Genomic DNA, 15196 nt, shown 5'->3' with positions numbered 1-15196 from the left:
GAAAACAAACCTTCCTAGACTTAAAAGCTACCTGGAACCTTTATTGTTAGTACCTATCCAATGTCTCCAGCCCTGAATTCCAAACACCTTTGAAAAAGGATACTAGTTTGTGTGATATTGATAATGGAAACCCCACGGTAGTCATTCCAAACCTAGCAGATGCTAGGAGTGGTGATACGTGCCTGGAATCCCAGCAGCTAGGGAGGTTGAGGCAGGAGGATCACAAGTTCAAGACTAACCTCAGTTACTTAGCATGGCCCTAAGGACTTAGAGAGACTTGTCTCAAAAAAAAAAAGGGGTGAGGGAGGGAGGCTGGGGATATGGCTCAATGGTTAAGAGCTTCTGAGTTCAATTCCTGATACAAAAACAAAAACCTAGCATAGAGGCTACAGATGTAGATCAGTGGTAGAGTACTTGCCTATCATGCATGAGGCCCTAGTTCAATCCCCAGTGCTGAAAACAGATAAAAAAAAAAAAAGCAAACCCGGGCTGGGGATGTGGCTCAAGCGGTAGCGTGCTCTCCTGGTATGCGTGTGGCCCAGGTTTGATCCTCAGCACCACATGCCAACAAAGATGTTGTGTCCGCCGAGAACTAAAAAATAAATATTAAAAATTCTCTCTCTCTCTCTCTCTCCCCTCTCTCACTCTCTCTTTAAAAAAAAAAGAAATATTATAAAAAAAATTCTCTCTCTCTCTCTCTCTCTCTCTCTCTCTTTAAAAAAAGTAAAAAAAAAAAAAAAAAAAACCCTAGCAGGGGCAAGCAGAGCTGGGCACACTGACTTTTCTTGCTTTTTTGGTACTGGGGATTAAACCCAGAGCACTATACCACTGAGCTACATCCCTAACTCTTTCTATCTTTTGAGACAGGATCTCACTAAGTTGCTTAGATCCTGGCTAAACTGCTGAGGCTGTCCTCAAATTTGAGATCCTCCTACCTCAGCCTCCTGAGTCATCTTGATTTTTTAATGATACCAAATTGCCTCCATATAATGGTTTCATCCCTCATTTTACAAATTCTTGTGACTGTTATTTATGTCTTTTCTGCTTCTTAGGATCCTGTACTCCAAATCAGGCCTTGGCCATTACAAAAGTACTTCTTCCAGAGACTCTCATGCTGTGCCATGTACAATTCAGTAATACTTTACTAGACATTCCAGCAAGTAAAGTCTTTCATGTCCATTCAGACTTCATCATGGAGAAAGGTAAGGTCTACCAGTTGAATAGTTTCCCCCTTCTGTTTTCCTATTTGTATAAATGTCACTTTCTTATTGGATTGTATTTATGCTTTCAGTTTTATCTGAAATATCATTGTAGAATCTTTCTCATTAACATTTTCATTCAGTTGATTCAACAGACTTTTAATACATGCCTCCTTGAACACTCTATACTTTTGTATTAAAATTTATATACACACACACACCCCTTTTTTAGTTTCTATATTCTCTTTGAGGGACTGGATTGTGTCTCATTCATCTTTTATCCCTAGCATAGAGCACAATGTTTGAATGTTTATTTATTATCTTGGACTAGAATTTGAACTCAGAGGCACTCGACCACTGAGCCACATCCCCAGCCCTATTTTGTATTTTATTTAGAGAAAGAGTCTCACTGAATTGCTTAGGATCTCACTAAGTTCTGATGCTGGCTTTGAACTCAAGATCCTCCTGCCTTAGCCACCCAAACTGCTGGGATTACAGGCATGCACCACCTCACCCAGCTGAATGTTTATTTTATAACTGAAGGATATTCCAAGCAAAAGAGTAGCTTTAACAAGTGGAAATCAGAAATAGGCATGACACTAAGGTGACTTGATATAAATCAACTGACCTAAAATGATAAAACTTGTGTCAAATTTAATTCATAAATAGGATAGTGCTACATGGGGAAACTCTAGCTATAAAATACAAAAATAGGCAGTTTGAATGGTATGGGGAATGAGCAACCACTGAAGGAAGGTTCATTCAGCAATCAACCAAATATAATACCTGGTACTAGGACAGGAACTTAATTAAAGAATAAAGCAGAGCTAGGGATGTAGCTCAGTGGTAAAGTGTTTGCCTAGTTTGCACATGGCCATGGGTTTGATCCCCAGAGGGGAAGAAAAGAGCTAAGCTTTTAACCAGACATGGTGGCACATCCCTGTAGAATCCCATGACTCTAGAGACTGAGGCAGGATTCCAAGTTTGAGGCCAGCCACAAACAACTTAATAAGGCCCTAAGCAACTTAGCAAGACCCTGTCTTAAAATATATATATAGGACTGGGATTGTAGCTCAGTGGTAGAGCACATGCCTAGCATGCCTAAGGCACTGGATTAGATTCTCAGCATCGCATATAAATAAATAAATAAATAAATAAATAAATAAATGCCCATCAATAACTAAAAAATTATTTTAAAAATATATATATGAAGGCTGGGTACATAGCTCAGTTGGTAGAGTGCTTGCCTAGCATGCGTGAGAGACTGGGTTCAATCCCCTGCACTATATATATATATATGAAAATGGGCTGAGGATATAACTCAGATGGTAGAGTGTTTTCCTTGCATGCACAAGGCCCTGGGTTCAATCCCCAGCACCACAAATATGTATATATGAAAATGTGTGTCACACACACACACACACACACACACACACACACACACATAGAAGGACTGGGGATATATAGCTCAGCGATAAAGACTCTGAGTTCAATCTCCAGTACAAAAAACGGGAATGGCTACCTGGGATAAAGCTCAATGATAATGGCTACCTGGGATGGAAGAAAAGGAGGGAGGGAGGGAGGATGAACTAACTGGGAATGTGCTAGATGTAAAGAGAATGGTATATTCCAAGCAATATATAGCCCTGGAGAAGATGGTAAAGCACTTGCCTAGCTAGCCATGTGAGACTCTCTGTTCAATCCTCAGCACTGGTTAAAAAAAAAAAAAAAGTGTGGTTTGGGCTGGGTGTTACGATGCACACCTGTAATCCCAGTGGCTCGGGAGGCTGAAGCAGAAAGATCACAAGTTCAAAGTCAGCCTTAGCAAGACTGTCTCAATAAAAAATAAAAACGGCTAGGGATGTGGCTCAGTGGTTAAGTGCCCCTGGGTTCAATCCCCAGTAACAACAACAAAAGAAGAGTGACTTGAAGAAAAGTGATTAAACCATGCTCAGAGATCATCTTTGTTCTCTGTCCTCGATCCTTCATTGCCCTGCTTGTGCCATGTTATTCAATACTTTCTGACATGTTGACTTACCAGTAAAGCTACTTAGGCAATAAGTTCAGTTGTGGGATCCCTGGGACTGTTTTTCTTCAGTATCCTCTGAGTGTGGCCAATAGTGTGCTGACATTGAATACTCAGAGTTCACATTTTCTCTTTTGCTGAATTTACATGTCACCAACTTTCCCTGTCTTAATTCTTGGCTCAATAGAGCCTCTGGATCTTCCTGTTCAGTGTCTCCTTTTTTCCCCCCCGCAGGGGTTTATGTCTGCCTAATCCAGGTTAGACCACAGTCAGAAGAGTTGCTTCAGGCCCTCAGCACGGCTGCCACCTCAGTCTACGGGTGGGCCACACTGGTCAGTGAACGTAGCAAGAATGGAATGCAAAGAATCCTCATTCCTTTCCTTCCAGCCTTTTACATCAACCAGTCAGAATTGGTTCTCAGACACAAAGGAGACGTTGGGGAGATTAAAGTGCTGGGAGTTGACAGAGTTCTTGAGAACCTAGAGGTATGTTGAAGTCTGAACCAAAATTTTAAGGGAGATTAGGGATTTTTATTCTCATTCCAACAATAAAGGAAGTTACTGAGTGACCTGATAAAAATCACCATAGGTAATTCTTAAATTGAATGATGAAAACTTGTCTTCTTCACAAAATCTAGGTCATAAATTTGTTAATTCCTTTAAAATAATAGATTATTTTAATCTTTAAATTTTTCCTTAAATTTATTTTCATCTCAGAGTTCATTTTATTCCTTATTCTTCAATACTTCTAAGGGGAGAAAGTATCACTAGCTGGTAGGTTTAAAGTCCATATCTTGACAATTCTTATACTGTATGTGTTTGCAATTGGAACATATTGCTACAACATATATTTTTATTCTTTCAAAAAAATGCTGTTTTATCTTTTATTCAAGGTCTTCCCCAGCTCCCCAGTTCTAGTGATCTCTGATCATAGGCAGTCTCTGCTCACCCCTGGCCTGGCTGTCTATCCTGTAAGAATTGTCAACTTTACTGCCTTCCAGCAGATGGCATCACCTGTTTTCATTAATATTTCCTGTGTGCTCACCAGTCAAAGTGAGGCCGTGGTAGTGAGAGCTATGAAGGAGAAGTTTGGTGCAGGTGAGCACTTGGGACTATTTTTAATCTAGGAGGAGAAAACAGAATGCATTCACAATTTCATCAGCGGGAAATATTCAGCCTCTTCACCAAGATAAACTATTGAGGCTTGGATCTCTTCCAACCGATCCAAAATAATATGCTTAGGTAGCTTAACACTAGGTAGCTTTACACTATCTAAATTTTATATTTAAGTCATTAAGTCCCAAATTTACAATTCTGCAAAATTTCAATAAAATTGACACAACTACATTAAAATATGTAGGGAATCATAACCTAAAGCTCGTATATCCTTTGTTTTCATTAAAAATGAAAATACAGCTGGGTGCAGTGGCACATGCCTATAATCCCAGCAGCTCAGGAGGCTAAGGCAAGAGAATCACAGATTCGATGCCAGTCTCAGCAATATAGTAAGGCCCTAAGCAACTTGGCAAGACCCTGTCTCAAAAAAAAAAAAAAAAAAAAAAAATTAAAAAAAAAAGGCTGGGGATGTGACTAAGTGGTTAAGCACTTTTGAGTTCAATCATTGGTACAAAAAAATAAAATACATTGTCTTATGAATATGACACGAGGACAATATAGTATCTTTTACATATATAAGTTATCCTGTAAATAACATTGGGCAAATGTAACTGGGACCTGGGACAAAATTGGTTAAATAAGAATAGTTATAAGATGAGTGTGGTGGCACATACCTCTAATTCCCTATTTGGGAGGCTGAGTTGGAAGGATTCCAAGTATAAGGCCAATCTAAGTGAGACCCTATCTCAAAATAAAATAATAATTACAAAAAAAAGAGGGCTAAGGGTGTACTTCAGTAGTAGAGCACTTGCCTAGTGTGTGCAAGGCCTGGGATCAATCCCCAGTTACTGTATATAAAGAAAAAAGTAAGCTATGTCAGTTTCCCATTAGTGTCTCAGTTTTGTAAGTATACCATTTATCCTGCTTTAAACTTCTGCTGGATAAATGTTTTGTCTTCTTCAGAAGTATTAAGAGATCTTTCTACATCAGACAATGGACAAATGTCAACCCTAGATTGACAAATTTAAAGATTTAAGATGTAAATTTAAGATTCCCCAAATCCTGATTTCAGATATTACCCAGTTGAGAAATTATGCTAAATTAGGATGGGAGGGGAACAAGTTATGAAAACAGGTGTTAGGAAAACCAGAGAACATCCTCCTTAAACTTTTCACCCTTCAAGGAAAACAAGTATTGGGCTGGGGATTGTGGCTCAAGCGGTAGCGCGCTCGCCTGGCATGCGTGCAGCCCAGGTTTGATCCTCAGCACCACATACAAAGAAAGATGTTGTGTCTGCCGAAAACTAAATAAATAAATAAATATTTAAAAATTCTCTCTCCCCCCTCTCTCTCTCTTTAGGAAAAAAAAAAAAAAAAAAACAAGAAAACAAGTATTGTTTTTGGGTTTTTTGTGGTCTAGGGATCAAACAGGGTGCTCTACCACTAATAAATACCTCCAGTGCTTTTTATTTTTTTAAAGCAGGATCTTGTTGAGTGGCCCAGGGTGGCCTCAGACTCCCGAGAGGCTAGGATTAGACATATGCCACTACATGTGGCAACATAATTATTGGGAGTGAACTGGCCTAACTCTAGTGCATACTCTAATGGGAGTTTTTGTTGACTCTTCTCATGATCAGTATACTAAGCATATCTTCACTATTGTTTTAATTCTTATCCACAGCCAGGTACAGTCTTGCCATCCATCCTGCTAAAACAGACGCCCTCTCTCCTGCCTCCTGCTGTAATCCCAGCAACTCAGGAGGCTGAGGTCAGCGTAGTCAATTTAGCAAGACCTTATTTCAAAATAAAAAACAAAAGTTCTAGGGATTTAGCTCAATGGCAAAGCACCCCTGGATTCAATCGTCAGGACCATGCCCCACCAAAAACAAACAAACAAACAAAAAAATCATCCAGAAATGTATTTATTTTCAGATCTCACATTTCTTAACCTCCAAATTACATTACAATCATATCTATACCTACATTTTTGTTGCTGCTATTAATAACACTACTGTAGCACAACTAGGCTTTTTTACATTTTGACAATTGTACAACGTAACCATGTCACCAATTTTTTTTCTACTTTAACTGACTTTACTTTGATAAGTATCCTTCCTATTTATTTTATGGACTCTCAGATGGTATTCATAGGCTTCGCCGGACTGCCAAAACTGCCCAAGTATAAAAAATTGCATAAGAACTGCAAAGGAGGGGCTGGGGATGTGGCTCTCAAGTGGTAGTGTGCTCGCCTGGCATGCGTGCGGCCCGGGTTCGATCCTCAGCACCACATACAAACAAAGATGTTGTGTCTGCCGAGAACTGAAAAATAAATATTTTTTTATATTTATTTATTTTTTTAAGGTCTCGGCGGACACAACATCTTTGTTGGTATGTGGTGCTGAGGATCGAACCCGGGCCGCACGCATCCCAGGCGAGCGCGCTACCGCTTGAGCCACATCCCCAGCCCCTGAAAAATAAATATTAAAAAAAAAAAAAAAAAAAAAAAAACTCTTCTCTCTCTCTCCTCTTTCTAAAAAAAAAGAACTGCAAAGGAGCTGGGTGTGGTGGTGTACACCTGTAATTCCAATGACTTGGGAGGCTGACAGAAGGATCCCAAGTTCAAAAGCAATTTAGCAAAGCCCTGTCTCAACAAAGGATGAGATTGTGGCTCAGTAATTCAGCACCTCTGGGTTCAATCCCTGATATGCAAGGGGTGTTAGGCATGGAGGCTCATACCCATTATCCCAGCAATTTGGGAGGCTCAGCAATTTAGTGAGATCCCATTTCAAAACAAAAAATAAGGCTGGGAGTATTGCTTAGTGATAGAAGCAGGGTATGATAGTGCACTCCTATAATTCCAGCAACTCCAGAGCTGAGGCAGGATTGCCAAATTCAAGGCCAGCTTTGGCAGTTTATTGAAAATCTTTGTTGAAATTTTAAAAGGGGAGGAGGGACTAGGGATGGTGGTAGAACACTTGCCTATTACATGACTCTTGGGTTCAATCCACAGTAGTGGGGTTGGGTGGAGAAAAGGGCCAGGTTTGGGGAGAGACATTAGATCATTATAATCAGAATGGACAGGTACAGATGATGCTGTCCACATTTTATTTGGATTCTGATCCTATGGACTCCAGAAAGCCAGATTTGAACAGTGGGATCTGACCAGAGATTAGTGTACAATCCCTGTGCACACCTTAAATCTCAAATTCTTCAGAGGGAAGCAGTTTGCAAATAGTGTGAATGAGCTGGGTGTGGTGGCACATGCCTGTAATCCCAGCACTTCAGGAGGCTAAGGCAGGAGGATCCCAAATTCAAAGTCAGCTTCAGTAACTAAGTGAGGCCTTAAGCAGCTGTCTGAAAAAATTACAAGGGCTAGAGATGTGGCTCCTTTGGGTTCATGAGATTATAGAGGTCAAGGACAGTTTTGGGTTGTTTTGTGAGTTCAGAAGCAGGGCTCTGCTCTACTAGGAGTGCAGAATAGCAACCAAGTATGAAAACCTAGTAATCCATGATAAGTCCTGGAATTCAGGCAGTTTGGCAAGAGTGGAGTTTATAAGCACTGAAGAATCTGAAAAAACCAAACAGATGCCAAGTTGGCTTCAAAAACATGTCTGGAGTTTTATTGATACAAATTGAAGAATTCCCTAGAAATGACATCCTGAAGACAAGGGACCAATGAATTTAGGAGGTAACTGGTGATCTGAAGAAATATTTTGGTTAGCAGAGACTATCACAAGTTTAGTGAAAGAAAACATGGCACCTGGGGTTAAAATACACAGAATGGGTTTTACAGGCATTTTAAGGTGGCAAAGGGATTTAAAGCACCCCTTGGAACCTGAGAAGACTAACATTTAAATTCGAAGATTTTATTATTTGGAGATATGAGAAGCTAAAAAGAGGTGAAGAAACGAGTTCACACCTCAAGTTTCATAAAAGGGCTGGGTTTTGAGTGCTTCTGCTAGATACTCTTTAAGACCCTGTCTTCAATGCAGCATCTGACCTGGATGTGTCTAATTATTATCTTGTTATGGCCAATGCACAGATCAGTGTGAAGGTTCAGGAGTCTTCAAGCGGTTCATTGGTTCTTACCAGATCCTCCTCTTTACCCTCTTTGCGGTGTTGGCATCAACAGCTTTCATCTTTCTAGGTAAGGAGTCCTTATATTCAGCACCGTGGACTTTGACTTGGAAACTGCCTTCATTTTATTTCACAAACTAAATGAGGATGAAAATTAGCCGTTTATCACATCTAATTTGTGACAAGTAGTTGACACGAGTTAGCCTCCCTAGCCCAATCACTTAATGCCATCTTCAGCTTTCTACTACAAAATGGTATACTGGATGTGGCAAACTATGATATATCACTAAAGTGAAATACCACTGTTGCTTAGCCTTCAGACAACTGCTACTTTTACTCCAACCAGTGGCTAGGGAGGATTCAATATACCATCACCACTGGCTACACGCATCTCCCATCTTTTAGACAAATTAAAAGAAAATACCTTAAGATGGTTTAAATTGGGATAAATAAAACTTCCAGTAAGTGTATTACTTAAGTTACAGTGTCCAAGTATTTTGGGGGGATAATACTTCCAGAAGCCAAGACATCCCAAATTCAGGACTAGGGTTGTAGCTCACTGGTTCAGCACTTGCCTAGTGTGTGTGTGGCACTGGTTTCGATCCTCGGCACCACGTAAACAAATAATAAAGGTATTGTGTCCATCTATAACTAAAAATAAAAAATAACATCCCAAATCCAGATATTCCTGTGCCTTGCTTGTACAAATGACATAATTTACACATCTCCCTACACATTTTAAGTCATTTCTAGTTACTTATACTAATACAATGCAAATCCTATAAATGGTTATTATACTATGCCGTTCAGTTTATAACAAGGAAAAAAAGTCTTCATGTTCACTATACACATTTTTCCAAATTATATCTGATTCTCAGTTGGACAGAGGGCAGACTTAAGCATTTCTTTCTATATCAATACTTATTCTCATGGTAAGAGTGGACCTTTACTCTTTAAGGCCTTTTTCCAGTTAAAATATTTTTTGATAAAAAAGTAAGCTTTTTGTGACATCTTCCTTTTCCTTTTTCTAGCATACAGTGCCTTCCTAAACAAGATTCAGACCGTTCCTGTGGTTTATGTACCAACTATAGGAACACCACAGCCAGGTAATGACCTCTCTTTGAGAAGCACAAGTATACATGCTTGATTGACTCAGAACTTCGTCATCTTCCTTCCCCCTTTACTTTCAGGTTCTTATACCTCCGCAAGGTCTCCTCCTTTCTTGAGCCCACAACCCCCACTGACCCAGAGTCGACTACAGCATTGGTTATGGAGCATAAGGCACTAACCTGTGCTTGGGCAAGTCCCCTTTAACTGAGGGAATATTTTTAGCCCTAGACAAGGAGCCTACCAGCAATCTCTACACTAAGCCTCCAATACAAGGGTTCTGACAATCATCAATAAAAAATGTTAAGCTGTATTTTTATTAAAGTTGTTTGTTGTGTTCTACAGATTAACACTTACTAATACTAAGAAAACATAAAAGTCACTCTCATGTTTATCTAGTATTCCCATTCTTAAATCAATCCCTGAAGATCCACCCAATGAGCCTAGGTGGATAAAATATGTCCCCCAAAGGGACTTTTTTTTTTTTAAAGTATTTGACCACTTACTTGCCCCAAATGACTCTAGCATTCCACTCTTCTGGATGCCCCTGAATACTTGAGGCAGGAACTTCCTAGCAGTTAAACAAGACAATAAACAGGATATATCCAAAATGTGTTTATTGGGATGTTTTCCCACTCATCTTGATTCAGGCTGCTTTTAGTGCTGCTTCCTCCTGAAGGAGCATCCTGGAAGAAAATGGTTTGAAGATTACCTGACAGGCTACCTACCCTGTCCACTGCCCCACCCTCATAAAACTAGCAGAAGCCTGGATCCATCTCAGAATGCTACATGCCCCCCTCAACTCTATTAGCTACTTAACTCATTTATACGGATTCCTTTCCCTTTAAGATTCAAAGCCAAAAACCACAACATTGAGCCATTTACCTTCTGTAAGCCTTGCTTTTCCTCCCGTAGGCTGGCAGAGGACAGTGGAGCAGCCAACACACAAAACTACTGTTTGTGCATGGCTAAAAACTGTGGTGATTTTGTAGCATCCTGGGGAGATGGAAATCAGGCAAAGAGTTAACATTTTTCTCCAATATTACTACCATATTTTTCTCTCACTTAACACCAACTCAACATCCCATTAGTGTTTCCTAAGACAAAAAAAAAAAAGTACAATCTTTATATGCACTTTTGACCGGAGAGCACGGAATTCAATTACTCCTAAAAAACAAAAACTGTATTGCCAGTTTCATGTATTCGAATTTTAGAAAATCGGGAGTAGCATTATCTCCTTCTAACAGATTTAGAAACCCAGGCTGCTGAGTTGCTTCAAGGATGTGGCACAACTAGCAGGGCCCTCCCCGCCGGGGGGGGGGGGGGGGGGACCCTTGCTTCTCCCGCTGCAGCAGGCCACCTCTCACCTGGGCATTTCACATCCATGAAATAGGAGTTGGGGCTCTGCACCAGGCGCTTCTTCTTGTGTTTCCGCTTCTCCTCTTCCGGAGAGGGATGAAGGAGATCCTTTGCGAGCTAAGAGGGGAAGAAACGCAGAGGTTTAGAAACCAACGGCGAAAAGGGGACGATGGAAAACAGCCCCCACTGTCACACACCGGGGAGAACTCGCCCCTCGCCGCCCCTGGTGTCTGCGTAGCTGGGCCGCCATCTTATCTCCTCTCCGCTCCCGTCTATGCGGGTGGCCCGTGGGCCGCTGCGGTCCCTGGAGTTAAGGTCCTAAGAAGTGCAGAGGGTTACTGAGGACCCTCTATGAGGCGAAATCAGCGTGAGGGGAGCGTGCGGACAGAAGAGCGAGATCTCCGCTGAAACCTGGACCAAGGAACTCACAGGCATGTTCTCGTGGGGAGGTCGTCACCGCCGGAAAGGAGCGAAAGCGGAAATCCTGCTCCTTATATCCGGCATCCTGCAGGAAGTGACGATCGAGTCTTGTGTCGCCATGTTGGGAAGGTCCTGCTCTAGGTTGGTCTCGGTGGAGCAAGAATGGAACAGCCATTTTGAGAAGGTCTTTTAAGTGATCGTCTTGTCAGGAATGTGTCACCATGTTGAGAGAGCTATTTTGAATTCAGCGTTTAGTCACTGTCAAGGAATAAAGGAACATTTTAAAAATGTACCGGTGCACTTTGACAGCTGGAACTTTATAAGTAGGAACCGCTGCGGAAAAATCTCAGTAATACGGAACCATATCGAGCTTTATCTGGGGTTTATTTATTTTTCAATTATTGGTATTCTGTACCATTTCAGTTAACTTAATTTATCCATATTTAACGATTCTGGAGGTAAATATATGCAAAACAGACAGCCCTCCTCATATATCCCCCCCAACCCCAACTAACCCTAGGGTTTACCATTGTGTGGGGTTTTTGTTCTTGTTGGTTGGGGGTCGATTTATATAATTTATATATTTATCTAGTATTTTTGCGATGTTGGGTATGGAACTCAAGCGCTCCAGCCCCTCAGCCTCCATTGTTAAAGTTCACTTTTTCTTTTTCAAATCCCTCTAAAATAATAAGAAAATAAACCGGGCATGGTGGTGCATGCCTGAGATCCCAGTATCTCTGGAGGATTGAGGCAGGAGGATAGTGAATTCAAAGCCAGCCTCAAAAAAAGCAAGGTGCTAAGCAACTCAGTGAGACCCTGTCTCTAAATAAAATACAAAATAGGGCTGAGGGTGTAGCTCGGTGATCGAGTTCCCCTGAGTTCAATCCCTGGTACTCCCTACCTCCCTCACCAAAAAAGAAAACACTTATACAAAACTTTTTTTTTTTTTTAATAAATTAGGGATTGAATCCAGAGGTGCTTTACCACTGAGCTAAATCTCCAGCCCTTCCCCGCCCGCAGGGGTCTCCTTAAATTACCCAGGATGATCTCAAACTTGTGATCCTCTTGCCTGAGCTTCCCAAGTCACTGGGATTTACAGGTGTGCATCACTGTTCCCAGTTCATTTAGTGCACCTGTGGTTTGACTGTGACCTATCAGGTGAGAAAAGGTGTGGAATTTTTCAGTGGTGTATCATGTCAACACTTCAAAAGTTTTAGAATTGGGAACATTTTAGCTTTCATGTTTTCAAATTAGAAAGCTCAACCTGTATAAATAAATTAATACAGACATACACATATATACGTATATATATATTTTCCACACATTACATATAAATTTGTGAAGATAGTCATAGGTATAAATACATTCTTCTGTGCCTGTGAGACTGTATTTGTAGGAAAATCCTTAAAAATCAAACTGTCGGATCAGTGCTATGTACACTGAAGACTACTAAACTGTCTTCCAAAATATCCTTTCGTCTTATGCAACCACATCCCTTTCCCCCTATTTTAACCAGCACTGTCTCCACATGATTTCTAATCTTGCAGTATTGACACCTTTGCCAGAGAATGAGAAGAAAGGAAAGACGAAGATCAAAGCATCATGCTCTACTATAATGACGAAAGCTTTGGATTCTCCATTTGTCAAAAAGGAGAAATGAAGCCTGGTGTGGTGGCACACACCTATAATCCCAGTGATTCTGGAGGCTGAGGCAGGAGGACACAGATTCAAGGCTAATTTCAGTAATTTAGCAAAATCCTGTTTCAGGGGCAGGGAATATAGCTCAGTTGGTAGAGTGTTTGCCTTGCATGCACAAGGCCCTGGGTTCCATCCCCAGCACCACACAGACACACACACAAAAAAATAATAATAATCCTATTTCAAAATAAAAAAGGCTTGGGATTTAACTCAGTGGAGGAGCACTCCCTGAGTTCAATCCCCAGTACCACATACACAGAAAAAAATAAAATTAAAATTAAAAATAAAGGAGGAGCTGGGTCAGGTGATGCATGTCTATAATCCCAGCAGCTTGGTAGGCTGAGGCAGGAGGATCCCAAGTTCTCACTGAGACTCTAAGCAATTTAGTGAGACCCAGTCTCTACATAAAATATAAAAAGGAGCTAGGGATGTGGCTCAGTGGTTAAGTATCCCTGGGTTTAATCCCCAGTACCACACATACACACACACACACACACACACACACACACAAATATATATATACACACACACACACTCACAAATGCACACATATAAATAAATAAAAATAAAGGAGGAATAAAGATGACCCAAATGGCACCTGGAGGCCTGGTTAATTCCAAAGGAAAGGAAAGGCATGTGAATTTTTTTGTTTTGTTTTGTTTTGGTACTGGTGATTGAACCCAAGGGTGCTTAACCACTAAGCCACATACAGGCCCTTTTTTATATTTTATTAGAGATAGGGTCTCACTAATTTGCTAAGTGCCTCCCTAGGTTGCTAAGACTGGCTTTGAACTCATGATCTTCCTGCCTCAGCCTCCCAAGCCACTGGGATCATTACAGGCGTGCGCCTTTGCACCTGGCTGGACAACCAGCTTTCTGAAGATAAGTTCTGTGATTGTAATCTTAATTAATCTCAGTAATGTAAACCACAGCCAGTTTCAACTTGGAGTTGGTATGAGATGTGCAAAATCTATACTACAGAGCAACAGTAACAAAAACAGCATGGTATTGGCACCAAAACAGACTGGTAGACCAATGGTACAGAATTGAGGATACAGAGACTAACCCACATAACTACAATTATCTTATTAGACAAAGGTGCCAAAAACATGTACTAGAGAAAAGGTAGCCTCTTCAACAAATGGTGCTGGGAAAACCCATACACAACAAAATGAAATTAAACCCCTATCTCTCACCATGCACAAAACTCAACACAACATCTTTGTTGGTATGAGGATCGAACCCAGGCCGCTCGCATGCCAGGCGAACGCGCTACCGCTTGAGCCACATCCCCGGCCCCTTTAGATTTTCCATTTGTCAAAAAGGAGAAATGAAGCTAGGCGAGTGCTGTACCACTGAGCCACAACCCGGGTCCCCTAACTTTCTTTTTTTTTAATAGTAATCTTTTTTTTTTTTAAGAGAGAGAGAGAGAGAGAGAGAATTTTTAATATTTATTTTTAGTTCTCGGCGGACACAACATCTTTGTTGGTATGTGGTGCTGAGGATCGAACCCGGGCCGCAGGCATGCGAGGCGAGCGCGCTACCGCTTGAGCCACATCCCCAGCCCCCCCCCAACTTTCTTAATAAGACTCCTATAGCGCAAGAATTAAAATCAAGAATCAATAAATGGGGGGGGGGGGCTGGGGCTATGACTCAGCAATAGAGCACTTGCCTGGTGTGTATGAAGCACTGGGTTCGATTCTCAGCACCACATATAAATAAATAAAGGTCTATCAACAACTAAAAAAAATAAAATAAAAAGAATCAATAAATGGGATGGATTCAAACTAAAAAGCTTCTTCTCATCAAAAGAAACAATCAGGGGCTGGGGATGTGGCTCAAGCGGTAGCGCGCTCGCCTGGCATGTGTGCGGCCCGGGTTCGATCCTCAGCACCACATACAAACAAAGATGTTGTGTCCGCCCATAACTAAAAAATAAATATTAAAAATTCTCTCTCTCTCTCTCTCCTCTCTCACTCTCTCTAAAAAAAAAAAAAGAAAAAAAAAAGAATAGAAACATCAATAATAGTTGGCAAGGATGTGGGAGGAAAGTCACTTTCATACATTGCTGGTGGGACTGCAAATTGGTGCAGCCAATACGGAAAGCAGTATGGAGAATCCTTGGAAAACTTGGAATGGAACCACCATTTGACTCAGCTATCCCACTCCTCAGTCTATACCCAAAGGACACTATAG

At 41.0% G+C, this 15196-nt stretch overlaps 2 protein-coding genes across 3 annotated transcripts in view; one reads left to right on the top strand and one right to left on the bottom strand.

Annotated features, from left to right (window-relative positions):
* NUP210L (nucleoporin 210 like) overlaps positions 1–10023 on the top strand; it is a 106062-nt gene extending 96039 nt beyond the window's left edge. Inside the window, exons 33-38 of the mRNA XM_081306845.1 lie at positions 1053–1202; positions 3460–3710; positions 4118–4322; positions 8382–8486; positions 9448–9522; positions 9607–10023. Coding sequence (XP_081162971.1) covers positions 1053–1202; positions 3460–3710; positions 4118–4322; positions 8382–8486; positions 9448–9522; positions 9607–9704 — 884 coding nt within the window. The 3' untranslated portion in view covers positions 9705–10023. The remainder of the gene's footprint in view (positions 1–1052; positions 1203–3459; positions 3711–4117; positions 4323–8381; positions 8487–9447; positions 9523–9606) is intronic.
* Positions 10024–10123: 100 nt separating this feature from the next.
* On the bottom strand, positions 10124–11361 carry RPS27 (ribosomal protein S27). Of its 2 annotated transcripts, none has more exons than XM_081306864.1 (4): positions 11312–11361; positions 10891–10999; positions 10409–10519; positions 10124–10209 (listed from the first exon to the last, which is right to left on the bottom strand). In XM_081306864.1, the coding sequence occupies exons 1-4, from the start codon at positions 11315–11317 to the stop codon at positions 10181–10183; spliced, it is 255 nt and encodes an 84-aa protein (XP_081162990.1). In that variant the 5' UTR covers positions 11318–11361; the 3' UTR covers positions 10124–10180. The 2 variants fall into 2 exon arrangements, with proteins under 2 accessions (XP_081162990.1, XP_081162991.1); XM_081306865.1 differs by lacking the exon at positions 11312–11361 and adding an exon at positions 11080–11274.
* Between the last annotated feature and the right edge of the window lie 3835 nt (positions 11362–15196).

This window comes from Spermophilus citellus, assembly GCF_964194105.1.
Source record: "Spermophilus citellus genome assembly, chromosome: 9".
NCBI classification, from domain to species: domain Eukaryota; kingdom Metazoa; phylum Chordata; class Mammalia; order Rodentia; family Sciuridae; genus Spermophilus; species Spermophilus citellus.
This window is presented reverse-complemented; position numbering and strand designations above follow the sequence as displayed.

Excerpts from the sequence above, each read along its gene's own strand:
- RPS27 (XM_081306864.1), bottom strand. Across the intron at positions 10,520-10,890 it reads CATGGATGTGAAATGCCCAG|GATGCTACAAAATCACCACA; the intron begins GTGAGAGGTGGC and ends CCATCTCCCCAG. Across the intron at positions 10,210-10,408 it reads AAAAGCAAGGCTTACAGAAG|GATGCTCCTTCAGGAGGAAG; the intron begins GTAAATGGCTCA and ends ATTTTCTTCCAG.